The sequence below is a fragment of the Pristiophorus japonicus genome, chromosome 9 (genome assembly GCF_044704955.1).
Source record: "Pristiophorus japonicus isolate sPriJap1 chromosome 9, sPriJap1.hap1, whole genome shotgun sequence".
NCBI lineage: Eukaryota > Metazoa > Chordata > Chondrichthyes > Pristiophoridae > Pristiophorus > Pristiophorus japonicus.
Window position 1 is genome coordinate 212,099,476 of NC_091985.1, and position 14,751 is coordinate 212,114,226.

Sequence of the window (14,751 nt, forward strand, 5' to 3'; positions counted from 1 at the left end):
CACTAGACCCTCATTCCCGTAGTATTTCCGGAAGGTTATTTGTGTCTTCCTTCGTGAAGACAGAACCAAAGTATTTGTTTAACTGTCTGCCATTTCTTTGTTCCCCATTATAAATTCATCTGATTCTGACTGCTACTTTTGTCTTGACTAATCTTTTTCTCTTCACATATCTATAGAAGCGTTTGCAGTCAGTTGTTATTATCCCAGCAAGCTTCCTCTCATACTCTATTTTCCACCTCCTAATTAAATCCTTTGTCCTCCTCTGCTGAATTCTAAATTTCTCTCAGTCCTCAGGTTTGCTGCATTTTCTGGCCAATTTATATGCCTCCTCCTTGGATTTAACACTATCCTTAATATCCCTTGTTAGCCACGGTTGAGCCACCTTCCCCGTTTTATTTTTACTTCAGACAGGGATGTACAATTGTTGAAGTTCATCCATGTGATCTTTAAATGTTTGCCATTGCCTATCCACCGTCAACCCTTTAAGTATCATTCGCCAGTCTATTCTCGCTAATTCCTGTCTCATACCATAGAAGTTATCTTTCCTTAAGTTCTGGACCCTAGTTTCTGAATTAACTGTTTCCTGATACCTGCTCATTATCACAACAACAAACCATTTCCAAACTGAAAGACGGCCTTCTAAACAGCAACACAGGCTGTAATTTAGCTCTAGTTAGGACAGGATACTTTGGTTTGATTCTTTATTTTTTAACCAATATCAGAATCAATGTCCAAGGAGATTTCACCACCTTCTTCAGCTCCTCTCTGAATTTAGTTTGTGTAGCTGCATAAATGCAGGTATTTGTGCAGGAACTCAAATACATGAGCATAAACCCGGTTTCTGTGGCGATGTATGCAGGAGCTGTATAATCACCTCGGTAATGCGCGGTGTTTGTCAGTTGGGTAGATAAAAAACTAACGATAGATGTCAGCCACAACAGTATAAAACTGCCCGACACACTGAACAATAAAATGATGGATTTCCTTCGGTTCTCCATCTCGGGATCGCTCTGATTCTCACTGCTGTGACCCCGGAGTCCCCTGCGGGCTCTACTGGCCATTAAAATACGTCTGACTGTCAAACAATTAAACAGTAATATCAGAGCAAAAGCAAGCCAGGCAATGAAAATGCTTTCCAACCAATAGTACGCGGCCCCTGCAGGCGATGTAAAAAATTTCACTTTGGGGCGGCAACCCGAGGGAACATTGTGAATGATTCGATCAGATTCATAGGCAAACCAAAACGGGAGGCTCTGTAAACTGATCAGGACAGAGAGCGTTGTTATAACCGCGGCCGCAGTTCTCACTGTGCAATATTTTGTTTTAAACTTCTCACAACATATAGCTACAAATCGGTCACATGTGAAGGAGACGGTAAACCACACAGACACATACAGGGTGATACATTGAAAGTACATAACAAACTTACAAATGGGCGTGTAGTACAAGAATGAATGTGAAAAGTAATATGTAAAAATGTGATACACAATTACATTGACGAGCATGACCAGTAGATCTGCTGTTGCCATGGCCACCATGTATACAGTGATACATTTGGAAAGGCCGCAGTTTCCTCTGCAGAGAATCACCATTGTCATTAGGTTGGCTGTAAGAAAGACAGAGAAGAGGTAAGTAACAGGGACATAAGAACATAAACATAAGAACATAAGAACTAGGAACAGGAGTAGGCCATATGGCTCCTCGAGCCTGCTCTGCCATTTTATACGATCAGAGCTGATCTGATCATGGACTCACGTCCACTTTCCTGCCCGTTCAGCATAACCCCTTATCCTCTTATCGTTTAAGAAACTGTCTATTTCTGTCTTAAATTTATTCAATGCCCCGGCTTCCCCAGCTCTTGGAGGCAGCGAATTCCACAGATTTACAACCTTCTGAGAGAAGACATTTCTCACCATCTCAGTTTTAAATGGGCGGCTCCTTATTCTAAGATCATGCCCTCTAGTTCTAGTCTCCCCCATCAATGGAAACATCCTCTCTGCATCCACCTTGTCAAGCCCCCTCATAATCTTATTCGTTTCGATAAGATCACCTCACATTCTTCTGAATTCCAATGAGTAGGGGCCCAACCTACTCAACCTTTCCTCATAAGTCAACCCCTTCATTTCTGCAATCATCCTAGTGAACCTTCTCTGAACTGCCTCCAAAGCAAGTATATCCTTTCATAAATATGGAAACCAAAACTGCACGCAGTATTCCAGCTGTGGCCTGACCAACACCCTGTATAGCTGTAGCAAGACTTCCCTGCTTTAATACTCCATCCCATTTGCAATAAAGGCCAAGATTCCACTGGCCTTCCTGATCACTTGCTGTACCTGCATACTATCCTTTTGTGCTTCATGCACCAGGACCCCCAGATCCCGCTATACTGCAGCACTTTGCAATCGCTCTCCATTTAAATAATAACTCGCATAAATCTCTAAGCATATTTTGGGGAAATGATCAGATGTGTTCCTAGTTAGGGTTATTCAAACTTATATTTTTTTTTAATATAGGTAAATGTTGACAATATGTTGTGCAAAATAATGAAATCAATCTACACTAAATATTGAGGGACCGAGAATTGTAACGGAGAGCGATCCCCACCACCACCACTACAAACACTCAGGCAATGATGGCTCAATGGCTAGGGCGAGGTAGGAGATCCAATTTGAATCTGGGTGGTATTGCTACATCAGCGACATCAGATCAGCCATCCGTCATACATCTTCCCCGACTGTCCTTTCAATCGCCGTCACTGCTGGCACTAGATTGCGGCTACATTCACACTCTAACTGTGCGGTCCAGGTCAAGCCAGAGTACCTCGCAGACATGGTATCGTTACAGATACAAGACTATTAAAGCGAAAGCTTGGATGGTTCTGTAACGTGTTCATATGCAGGAGGCAATATAGAAGCATATTCCCTTACATACATCGAAACACATATTTCAATGCAGTGTGGGGCGCTTAAACCATCCCACCATGAGGCTGGTACCGTCTGATGCACCGAGACAATATTATAAGTTACGACAGCAGCCCCAGGAAGCAATAGATGGGATTGTACGTTTAGTTTCATCGGATTAATTGGTGAAGTGGATCCCGGGAGTGGCATCATGTGTCAGCTATATTAAATAGAATTTCAAAACAATTACTGGAAATATATGATTTCAAATAATGCAAGCAGCTGGGACAAAAACGTTAAGTTAAGTCGAAGCTCTGCGCTTTTTCTATTTACAATCGCCCGAAGGGAGCTGTTCGGTAACAGAGCGGGAGCTGGTGGAGCCGCTAAGGTTCTTGGCAGCCGAGGGGAGGGGAGCAGCTCCCTGAGCGGCAATTATTGCTTCACATATCCAAGTCCCCTGTTGCGTGGAGGTGGCTGCAATTCAAGGGATTATCAACTTATTGGAGACAGGGAACATAGGCACATATTGGATGATTATATGGCTACTAAGCTGTAGTGAACTATGTACTGTTAGAGCGGTCGGGGTATCAGCCTCGCCCTCAGTATATGGAGCAAAGTTGAGCTCCCGGCACCCGCGCATCAGCAACCAGAACAGCGCCTCAGCGGCCGTGCGGACTGTGAGGATTCCCTCTGATATTCACCGAATTCTCCCAGTGGATCAATGACTGCAATGAAGGAATTATCGGAATCTGTTATACAATCATTAATAGTGACGTTATCAAAAGCTGTTAGGCAAAAGGATATATTGACTTACCAGGATGCTGCGAGAAAAGGATAGTAAATGTCCCTAATCTGCAGAATTGTTGGCCGTGCCATTTCTGGAAGAATATCTGACTGCTGCCCGGCTTCACGATTCTGACTGTAGTTCCTCTGAGATCCGTTAACTCTCGCCCTTTATAGGACAATCGGTGCCCCTGTGAGAAAATCAGCTAATACAATAATTGGTGTTAGTTCCAGTCACTTAACAAACAAGGCTAGATTTTCCACTGTAGCGTGGCCGGACGCCTATGGGGAAATTGTACAACTCCGTAAGTGAAACTCCGTCCATTAACTCAATGAACGGAAAATAAACCCAGAGGGAACTTACCCTCAAGGGAAGATCCCTCCCGGATTCTGCGTTAGGTTATTGGGACCTCATGTTACTTCAGTGAACGCTGTACATAATTACAATTGCTTTGTACTGTGATTATGAATCGGCTTTAACATTGCTGGTGTGCCCCTATACTAACATTACTGGAGATGACGCTACTCTAAAATTATTGGTTGTAATTATAACATTACTGGTGGTGACCGTACTGTAACATTACTGGTGGTGAAGCTACTCTAACATTACTGGTTTTGACCTTACTCTAACATTACTGGTGGTGGCTCTACTCTACAATTACTGGTGTTGACTCTAATCAAACATTAATGTTGGTGACCCTCTCTATCATTTCTGGTGGTGACGCTACTCTAACATTATTGCTGATGACTCTATACTTGTATTACTGGTGGAGATGCCACTTTAACGTTAATGGTGCAGATTCTACACTGACAGTAATGGTATTGACCCGAATCTAACATTAATGATATTGATGCTAACCTAGCATTATTGATGGTGACCCAACTACAACATTATTGGTGCTGACTCTACTCTGACATTACTGGTGTTGAATCTACTCCAACATTAGTGGTGGTGAACCAAATATAACATTACTGGTGGTGACCCTACTCTAACATTACTGAGTATGGTCCTACTCTAACATTACTGCTGGTGACACTACTCTATTATTACTGGTTTTGAGCCGACTATTACATTACTGATGACCCTATTCCAAACTTAATGTTGGTGACCCTATTCTCGCATTACTGGTGGTGTCCCTACTCTATCATCATCATAAGTGGTCCCTCGAATGAGGATCACTTGCTTCCACGAGAGTTCACAGATGTTTCAATGAAGGACCCGATGTTCCAATCCTGAACTCCAGTTGAGCGGGTGGAAGATGTCTGTGCGTGTATTTTTTTAACGTCTGGTGACCGTTGCACATCAGCCACCACACGGGCTCGACAGAAGTAGGCCTTTATCCAGTGGCAAGGATTAACCAGGACGACTGGAGACCTGCTCTGCTGCACGGACCCAGTGCACACACATATCGCAGTGTGGGCTGTTCCATGCTGCCCCTGGGCCCTCGTCTCTTCTGGGCCCCATACCCTCATTCGCTGCATCTTCACCCACGATGTTCTTACTCTAACAGTGCTGGCGGTGACCCTGTTCCAACCTTACAGGTGGTGACTCTACTCTAACATTGCTGGTGATGATTCAAATCTAACAATACTGGTATTGACACTTGTATAACAATAGTGGTGATGTGCCTACTGTAACATTACTGGTGTTGACCCTACTCCACCATGCTGGAGGTGACGCTATTCTAATATTCCTGGTGGTTTTCCTACTCAAAAGTACTGGTGGATAATCTAAACTAACATTACTGGTTTTGTCCCTACACTAACATTACTGGTGGTTATCCAATGCCAACATGACTGGTGTTGATACTACTTTAACATTATTGGTGGTGACTCTAATCTGACATTTTGGTGTTGACTGTACAATAACATTACTGGTGCTGATCTTACATGACTGGCGGTCACCCGACCCAAGCGTTACAGGTGATGATCCAACTCTAACAATATTGCTATTGACAATTCTCTAACATTATTTGTGGTGTCCCTACACTAACATTACTGGTGGTGACCCAACTCTAACAATCCTAGTGGTGACCATAGGATGGGTGGATCATAATAACATAAGAACATAAGAATTAGCAACAGGAGTAGGCAATCTAACCCCTCGAGCCTGCTCCGCCACTCAACAAGATCATGGCTGATCTGGCCGTGGACTCAGCTCAACTTACCCGCCCACTCCCCATAACCCTTAATTCCCTTATTGGTTAAAAATCTATCCATCTGTGATCCCTGGGCAGAGAATTCCACAGATTCACAACCCTCTGGGAGAAGAGATTCCATTTCAACTCGGTTTTAAATTGGCTCCCCCGTATTTTGAGGCTGTCCACCCTAGTTCTAGTCTCCCCGACCAGTGGAAACAACCTCTCTGCCTCTATCTTGTCTATCCCTTTCATTATTTTAAATGTTTCTATAAGATCACCCCTCATCCTTCTGAACTCCCAGTCTACTCAATCTATCATCATAAGGTAATCCCCCATCTCCAGAATCAGCCTAGTGAATCGTCTCTGTACCCCCTCCAAAGCTAGTATATCCTTCCTTAAGTAAGGTGACCAAAACTGCACGCAGTATCCAGGTGCGGCTTCACCAATACCCTGTACAGTTGCAGCAGGACCTCCCTGCTTTTGTACTCCATTCCTCTCGCAATGAAGGCCAACATTCCATTCGCCTTCCTGATTACCTGCTGCACCTGCAATTAACTTTTTGGGATTCATGCACAAGAACCCCCAGGTCCCTCTACACCGCTGCATGTTGTAATTTCTCCCCATTCAAATAATATTCCCTTTTGCTGTTTTTTTTCCAAGGTGGATGACCTCACATTTTCCGACATTGTATTCCATCTGCCAAACCTTAGCCCATTTGCTTAACCTATCTAAATCTCTTTGCAGCCTCTTCTCTGTGTCCTCTACACAACCCGCTTTCCCACTAATCTTTGTGTCATCTGCAAATTTTGTTACACTACACTCTGTCCCCTCTTCCAGGTCATCTATGTATATTGTAAACAGTTGTGGTCCCAGCACCGATCCCTGTGGCACACCACTAACCACTGATTTCCAACCCGAAAAGGACCCATTTATCCCGACTCTCTGCTTTCTGTTAGCCAGCCAATTCTCAATCCATGCTAATACATTTCCTCTGACTCTGCGTACCTTTATCTTCTGCAGTAACCTTTTGTGTGGCACCTTATCGAATGCCTTTTGGAAATCTAAATACACCACATCCATCGGTACACCTCTATTCACCATGCTCGTTATATCCTCAAAGAATTCCAGTAAATTAGTTAAAGATGATTTCCCCTTCATGAATCCATGTTGCGTCTGCTTGATTGCACTATTCCTATCTAGATGTCCCGCTATTTCTTCCTTAATGATAGCTTCAAGCATTTTCCCCACTACAGATGTTAGACTAACCGGCCTATAGTTACCTGCCTTTTGTCTGCCCCCTTTTTTAAACAGAGGTGGTACATTAGCTGCTTTCCAATCCGATGGTACCTCCCCAGAGTCCAGAGAATTTTGGTAGATTATAACGAATGCATCTGCTATAACTTCTGCCATCTCTTTTAATACCCTGGGATGCATTTCACCAGGACCAGGGGACTTGTCTACCTTGAGATCCATTAGCCTGTCCAGCACTACCCCCCCCCCCCAGTGATAGTGATTGTCTCAAGGTCCTCCCTTCCCACATTCCCGTGACCAACAATTTTTGGAATGGTTTTTGTGTCTTCCACTGTGAAGATCGAAGCAAAATAATTGTTTAAGGTCTCAGCCATTTCTACATTTCCCATTATTAAATCCCCCTTCTCATCTAATAAGGGACCAACATTTACTTTAGTCACTCTTTTCCGTTTTATATATCGGTAAAAGCTTTTACTATCTGTTTTTATGTTTTGCGCAAGTTTACTTTCGTAATCTATCTTCCTCTTCTTTATTGCTTTCTTATTCATTCTTTGCTGTCGTTTAAAATGTTCCCAATCTTCTAGTTTCCCACTAACCTTGGCCACCTTATATGCATTGGTTTTTAATTTGATACTCTCCTTTATTTCCTTGCTTATCCATGGCTGGTTAACCCTTCTCTTACTGCCCTTCTTTTTCACTGGAATATATTTTTGTTGAGCACTATGAAAGAGCTCCTTAAAAATCCTCCACTCTTCCTCAATTGTTGCACCGTTTAGTCTGTGTTCCCAGTCTACTTTAGTCAACTCTGCCCTCATCCCACTGTAGTCCCCTTTGTTGAAGCATAGTACGCTCGTTTGAGACACTACTTCCTCACCTTCAATCTGTGTTACAAATTCAACCATAATGTGATCACTCATTCCGAGAGGATCTTTTACTAGGAAATCGTTTATTATTCCTGTCTCAGTACACAGGATAAGATCTAAGATAGTTTGCTCCCTTGTAGGTTCTGTAACATACTGTTCTAAGAAACAATCCCGTATGCATTCTATGAATTCTTCCTCAAGGCTACCCCGTGCGATTTGATTTGACCAATCGATATGTAGGTTAAAATCCCCCATTATTTCTGCCGTTCCTTTTTCACAAGCCTCCATTATTCCCTTGATTGTTGTCCGCCCCACCGTGAAGTAATTATTTGGGGGCCTATAAACTACGCCCACCAGTGACTTTTCCCCCTTACTATCTCTAATCTCCACCCACAATGATTCAACATTTTGTTCATTAGAGCCAATATCGTCTCTCATAACTGCCCTGATATCTTCCTTTATTAACAGAGCTACCTCACCTCCTTTCCCTTCTTGTCTATCTTTCCGAATTGTCAGATACCCCAGTATGTTTAATTCCCAGTCTTGGCCATCCTGCAACCACGTTTCTGTAATGGCCATCAAATCATACCGATTTGTAATGATTTGTGCCGTCAACTCATTTATTTTGTTTCAAATGCTGCGTGCATTTAGGTAACGTGTTTTAAAATCTAGTTTTTAAAGCATGATTTTTAGTTTTGACCCCTCCTGCAGCCCCTTGATACTCAAACATATTGTCCCTTCCTATCACTTTGTGGTTTACACTTACCCCAGTGCTACTCTGCTCTGTTGCCTCTTGCCTCTTGCATCCTGTCTTGGGGTTATGTTTATCTGAGCTCTCACTCACTCTAACTAGCCCAGAGCCCTCTCCTGGGTTCCCATCCCCCTGCCACGCTAGTTTAAAGCCCTCCCAACCGCACTATCAAAACCACCCGCGAGAACATTGGTCCCGTCTCTGTTGAGGTATAACCTGTTCAGCTTGTACAGGTCCCACCTACCCCAGAAGCAGTCCCAATTGTTCAGGAAACTAAAGCCCTCCCTCCTACACCAATGCCCCAGCTACGTATTTATCTGACTAGCTTTCCTATTTCTACCCTCACTATTACTGGCACTGGCAGTAATCCCGAGATTACCACCTTTGAGGTCCTGGCTTTCAATCTTACTCCTAGCTCCCTAAACTCAGCTTTCAGGACCTCACCCCTCTTTCTACCTATGTCGTTGGTACAAATTTGGACCACAACCACTGGCTGTTCCCCTTCCCTCCCCAGAATGCCCTGCAGTCGCTCAGTGACATCATTGATCCTTGCACCAGGGAGGCAACACACCATGCTGATGTCACTTTTGCTGCCGCAGAAGCGCCAATCTGCTCCCCTAACTATTGAATCTCCTGTCACTATAGCCCGTCCTGTCTTCTCCCCCCCCCTCCACCGTGCAGCTGAGCCACCCAGGTGCTGTGGACTTGGCCTTGGCTGCACTCCCCAGAGGCATCACCGCCCTCACCAGTAGTCAGAATAGAGTACCAGTTGAGAGCGGGATAGCCTCAGGGGTCAGGGGACTCCTGCACTACCTGCCTCTCCATACTCTTGTGTGCGATGGTCAGCCATTCCCTATCCTCCTGTACCCTTTTAATCTGTGGTGTGACCAACGCCTGAAATGAGCAATCCATGTACCTCTCGTTCTCTCGGATGCTCCTCAGTGCCTCCAGTCCTCGCTCAAGCTCCGAGACTCGGCGCTCGAGTTGAATGAGCTGGAGACACTTCCTGCATATGTGGTCAACCCCGTTGCGGGAAGCATCCAGGAATTCTCACATGGCACAGGTGTTGCATTCCGTTTGAACGAGCTGCCCTGCCATCCCACTAGTTACTCTTAAATTACCCAGCAGAAACACTGACTCCCACTAAACACACTAAACAGCTCTTTAGTAATTTATCCTCTTATCTATTAGAACACAAAATCAAAGAGATATACTCACCAGCTTGGCTGTGACATCACTTTTTGATTTCTTGTCCCTCCTCCCCACACTGCTCGCTCACTGACTGCCGCTGGGCCTTTGTAGGCCGCTGACCCCGGACTGCCGCTGACACTGCTCCTCCCCGCACTCTGACGTCACCTTTCGATTTCTCACCCCTCTGTTTTTGTCGGCTGCTGGTTGGGCTGGTCTCTAGGCCTCTGTTTCCTACTCTCGCACTCCTTATCAGCTGCTCTAGTGTCAGCACTGGTAGGGAAAACATGACAAAACAGCACCTGCCACCCCTGCTTGCCCGAACTCACGCACTTACCAAACTCACAAATGCCACTCTATGCTGCTGCACTCCGGGCTCTGCACGAACTGCCTCTTTTTAAACTGTATCTAGGTCAGATGACTCACTACTGGTCAGTCGTTTACAGAGCTGGTTTTAAATACCTGCTAATTGCCTCCTACTGGAGAGTTATTTTGTTTTTCTCTGCCTAAACCTGAAAGAATCCCAACTATTTAACTTTTCCCCTTTAAATTAAACTGCTACTTACTTAGAAGCTACTGGCAATTGCCACTAATAATTTACTCCAGCCTCCAAATGGTTTAAAGAGAATAACCCTTAAAACTCACCCACTTACCAAACTCACAAATGCCACTCTATGCTGCTGCACTTCGTGCTCGGCAAGAGCTGCCACTGACACATTCCTGTGAAATATCAGCGTGTGGCTTATCCTCCAAGGGGAACAATCGGAAATAACGGGTGGAGCATGTTGGCCACTTTTGCTGTTCAAATAAGCGTGTCCATAAATTAACCTAACATTACTGGTGGTGACCCTACTCTAACATGACTGGTGATGACCCTACTCTGGCATTACTTGTAGTGACTCTACTCTAACATTACTGACTGGTGACCCAACTCTAACATTACTGACTGGTGATCCGACTCAAACATTACTGGTGGTGACCCGACTCTAATATTACCAGCTTATATAAAAGTAAAACTGGCCAACAGGCTCCACATCTTATTTCTGATTGGTCGCCTTGGAGGATAAGCCACATCCTGAAGTTTCACAGGAATGTGTCACTGGATCCACCCATCCGAACGTCTCACTGACTTTGCAAATTCTAACTCGATCCACTTTGACTTCCTGAAGCGACAGAGGACAATGCTCACCAGAAGACAGTAAGGGACAACCAAAATCCCCTACCCTACACGAAGTACATCGCTCCCCCAGCCAAAGTCCCATACCCCAGTCGAAGTGTATGCCTCCCACAGTCGAAGTGCCTTATTACAGTCCAAGTGCATGCTTCTCCCAGCCAAAGTGCCTGATGCAAGCGCAAGTGCATCCTTCGCCCCCCCCCCCCCATCCCCCATAGCATGGATTGTTAACAGGTTTATCGGGTATGAAGTGAATAGAAACATAGAAACATAGAAAATAGGTGCAGCAGTAGGCCACTCGGTCCTTCTAGCCTGCACCGCCATTCAATGAGTTCATGGCTGAACATGCAGCTTCAGTACCCAATTCCTGCTTTCTTGCCATACCCCTTGATCCCCCTAGTAGTAAGGATTACATCTAACTGCTTTTTGAATATATTTAGTGAATTGGCCTCAACAACTTTCTGTGGTAGAGAATTCCACAGGTTCACCACTCTCTGGGTGAATAAGTTTCTCCTCATCTCGGTCCTAAATGGCTTACCCCTTATGCTTAGACTGTGACCCCTGGTTCTGGACTTCCCCAACATTGTGAACATTCTTCCTGCATCTAACCTGTCTAAACCCGTCAGAATTTTAAACGTTTCTATGAGATCCCCTCTCATTCTTCTGAACTGCAATGAATACAAGCCCAGTTGATACAATCTTTTTTGATATGTCAGTCCCGCCATCCCGGGACTCAGTCTGGTGAACCTTCGCTGCACTCCCTCAATAGCAAGAATGTCCTTCCTCAAGTTAGGAGACCAAAACTGTACACAATACTCCAGGTATGGCCTCACCAAGGCCCTGTACAACTGTAATAATACCTCCCTGCCCCTGTACTCAAATCCCCTCGCTATGAAGTCTAACGTGCCATTTGCTTTCTTAACCGCCTGCTCTACCTGCATGCCAACCTTCAATGACTGATGTATCATGACACCCCGGTCTCGTTGCACTTCCCCTTTACTTAATCTGTCATAGTGACAGTGTCGTGACTTCTGGATATCATCGACTCCAACGATAGCACTTGTAGAGGGTTGGAAGAACGTGATCCGTTTTTCCTGAGTTCCTTCTCTCTCCTCCGATCCCCAGCCCCCCCGCCGTCTCTCTCTCCCCCAGCCTCTCTCTCTTCACCCTGCCTCTCTCCCCTCCATCCCCCCAGCCTCTCTCACCCCCCCTGTCTCTCTCTCCCCAGCCTTTCTCGCCCCCACATCCTCCCCCCCACAACCCCCAGCAGCCTCTCTCACTCTCCCCAGCCTCTCTCTCCCCCAGTCTCTCTCTCTCTCCCCCAACCTCTCTCACTGGCAGCCCCAAGGACCTCCGACTCAAGGCCCCACACCCCCGTTGCCCGCCCACCTCCACCACTCTCCCCACACCACCACCTCCACTCGTGGCTCGTGGCACACGGAAGCTTGGCGCCCGGGCGGAATCTTGTGGCTCAGCGGGAGACTTGGTGGGCCGGAGAAGCAGACGCGTGGAGGAGCAGCAGCCCACGCCATCGGCATCCTCCCGCGACTGGGCGTGGGGTGAGGGGGGAAAGAGTCGGCCCTCTGGTCCTGCTTCTGGCACCACGTGGATGGAATGATCCACAGGGATGGGGCAGCATAGCTTTACAGAGGGCGGGGCTTGTCGTCTGCCTGTCAAAAAAAGTGCAGTACAAATAGTTAGTCCCAAATACTGCTGAAATTGTAATCTTAAATAAAAATAGAAAATGCTGCGCATCTCAGCGGGTGAAGCAGTAGCTGTGGAAAGAGAAACAGAGTTAAAATTTCAGGTCGATGACGAAAGGCCGCAGATGCTGCCTGACCCACTGAGATTTCCAGCATTTTCTGTTTTTCTATCTGACATCACTGGTATTTACCCAAATCTGTCATTGCTGTTGGAGATTGGACTCTAATGTAAATGCTGTCGATTATACTCTGACCGTACTGTTATTGACACTAATCTATCATTACTGATATTGACCCTGGTCTAACACTATTTGTGGAGGGACACTACTCCAACATTAATAGTGTTGAGTCTACTCTATCATTACTGTTGATGACGTAACTCTAATATTAGTGATGGAGACCCAAATATAACATTACTGGTAGTGACGCTACTCTAACATTACTGGTGACGAGTCTGCTCCAATATTACTGGTGGAAACTCTACTTTAACATAGGTGACATTGATCCTAATATAACAGTAATAGTGCTGATCCTATTCTAAAATTACTGATGGAGAACCTACTCAACATTAATTGTTTGTATTGACGCTACTCTAAAATTACTGGTGTTGATATTTCTGTATCATTATTGGTATTGGCCCTATAATCTAACATTACTGGTGGTCAGTCCACTCTAACATTACTGGTCGTGAATCTGCTCTATTATTACTTGTGGTGACTCAATTCTATCATTACCGGTGGTGATCCTACATATAAATTGCTGGTGCTGACCCTACACTAACATTGCTGGAGGAACCTCCAGCCTAACATTACTGATCATGAAGTTACTCTATAATTACTGATGGAGATTTTACTCTAACGTTAATGGTGTTGATTCTACTCTAACATTATTGGTATTGACCCTAATCTAACATTACTGTCCCTATTCTACCATTATTGGCGGTGAATCTACTCTCACATTACTGGTGGTGACCCTACTCTCACATTGCTGGTATTGGTCCTACTCTAACATTACAAGTGTTGATACAACTCTACCATTATTGGTGGTCACACTAATCTAACAATAATGGTATTGACTCTACTTTAAAATTAATGGTGTTGACTCTACTCTAACATTACTGGTGCTGATCCTATTCTAACATTGCTGGTGGTAACTCCAGCTAACATTACGCGTGGAGAAACTATTCTACACTTACTGGTGGTAACTGCACTCTAACGTTACTGGTGGTGATCCAGCTCTAACATTACTGGTATTGACACTTGTCCAAAATTAGTAGTCTCTGCTCTAACATTACTGGCGGTGAACTTACTGTAACCATACTTACGGTGACACTACTTTAACATTCCTGGTGGTTACCCTACTCTAACAAATCTGGTGGAGAATCTATGTGAACATTACTGGTATTGGTCCATCTCTAATATTACTGGTATTGGTCCTACTCCAACATTACTGGTGTCAATGGTCACTGTAATCTAACAATGTCGGTATTGACTCTACTCTAACATTTATGCTGCTGACTACATTCTAACATTTCTGGTCGTGACCCTATTCTAACGTTACTGGTGGTGACCCTACTCTAACATTACTGGTGGTGACCCTACTCTAACAGTGCCGGTGGTGACCCTACTCTAACATTACTGGGGGTGACCCTACACTAACTTTACTAGTAGTGACCCTACTCTAACAGTACCGGTGGTGACCCTACTCTAATATTACTGGGGGTGACCCTACACTAACATTACTAGTGGTGACCCTACTCTAACAGTACCGGTGGTGACCCTACTTTAACATTACTGGGGGTGACCCTACGCTAACATTACTAATGGTGACCCTACTCTAACATTACTGGTGGTAACCCTACTCTAACATTACTGGTGTTGATACGACACTAACATTATAGGTGGTGACTCGAATCAAAAATGTCTGTTCAGTACGTAGGTGTCACCCTGAGCTTCTGGTCACCTGTCACTTTAATTCTCCACTCCACTCCCACTCTG

At 44.9% G+C, this 14,751-nt stretch overlaps 1 protein-coding gene across 1 annotated transcript; it reads right to left on the reverse strand.

The window, feature by feature from the left end:
• Window positions 1-701: 701 nt before the first annotated feature.
• On the reverse strand, window positions 702-3,776 carry LOC139272827 (probable G-protein coupled receptor 139). The gene is made up of 2 exons (XM_070888945.1): window positions 3,719-3,776; window positions 702-1,618 (listed from the first exon to the last, which is right to left on the reverse strand). Exons 1-2 carry the CDS (start codon window positions 3,774-3,776, stop codon window positions 702-704), a joined length of 975 nt encoding a protein of 324 aa, XP_070745046.1.
• Window positions 3,777-14,751: the final 10,975 nt, after the last annotated feature.

Excerpts from the sequence above, each read along its gene's own strand:
- LOC139272827 (XM_070888945.1), bottom strand. The coding sequence starts at position 3,776 with ATGGCACGGCCAACAATTCTGCAGATTAGGGACATTTACTATCCTTTT. Across the intron at positions 1,619-3,718 it reads CTATCCTTTTCTCGCAGCAT|TCTTTCTTACAGCCAACCTA; the intron begins CCTGGTAAGTCA and ends ACCTCTTCTCTG.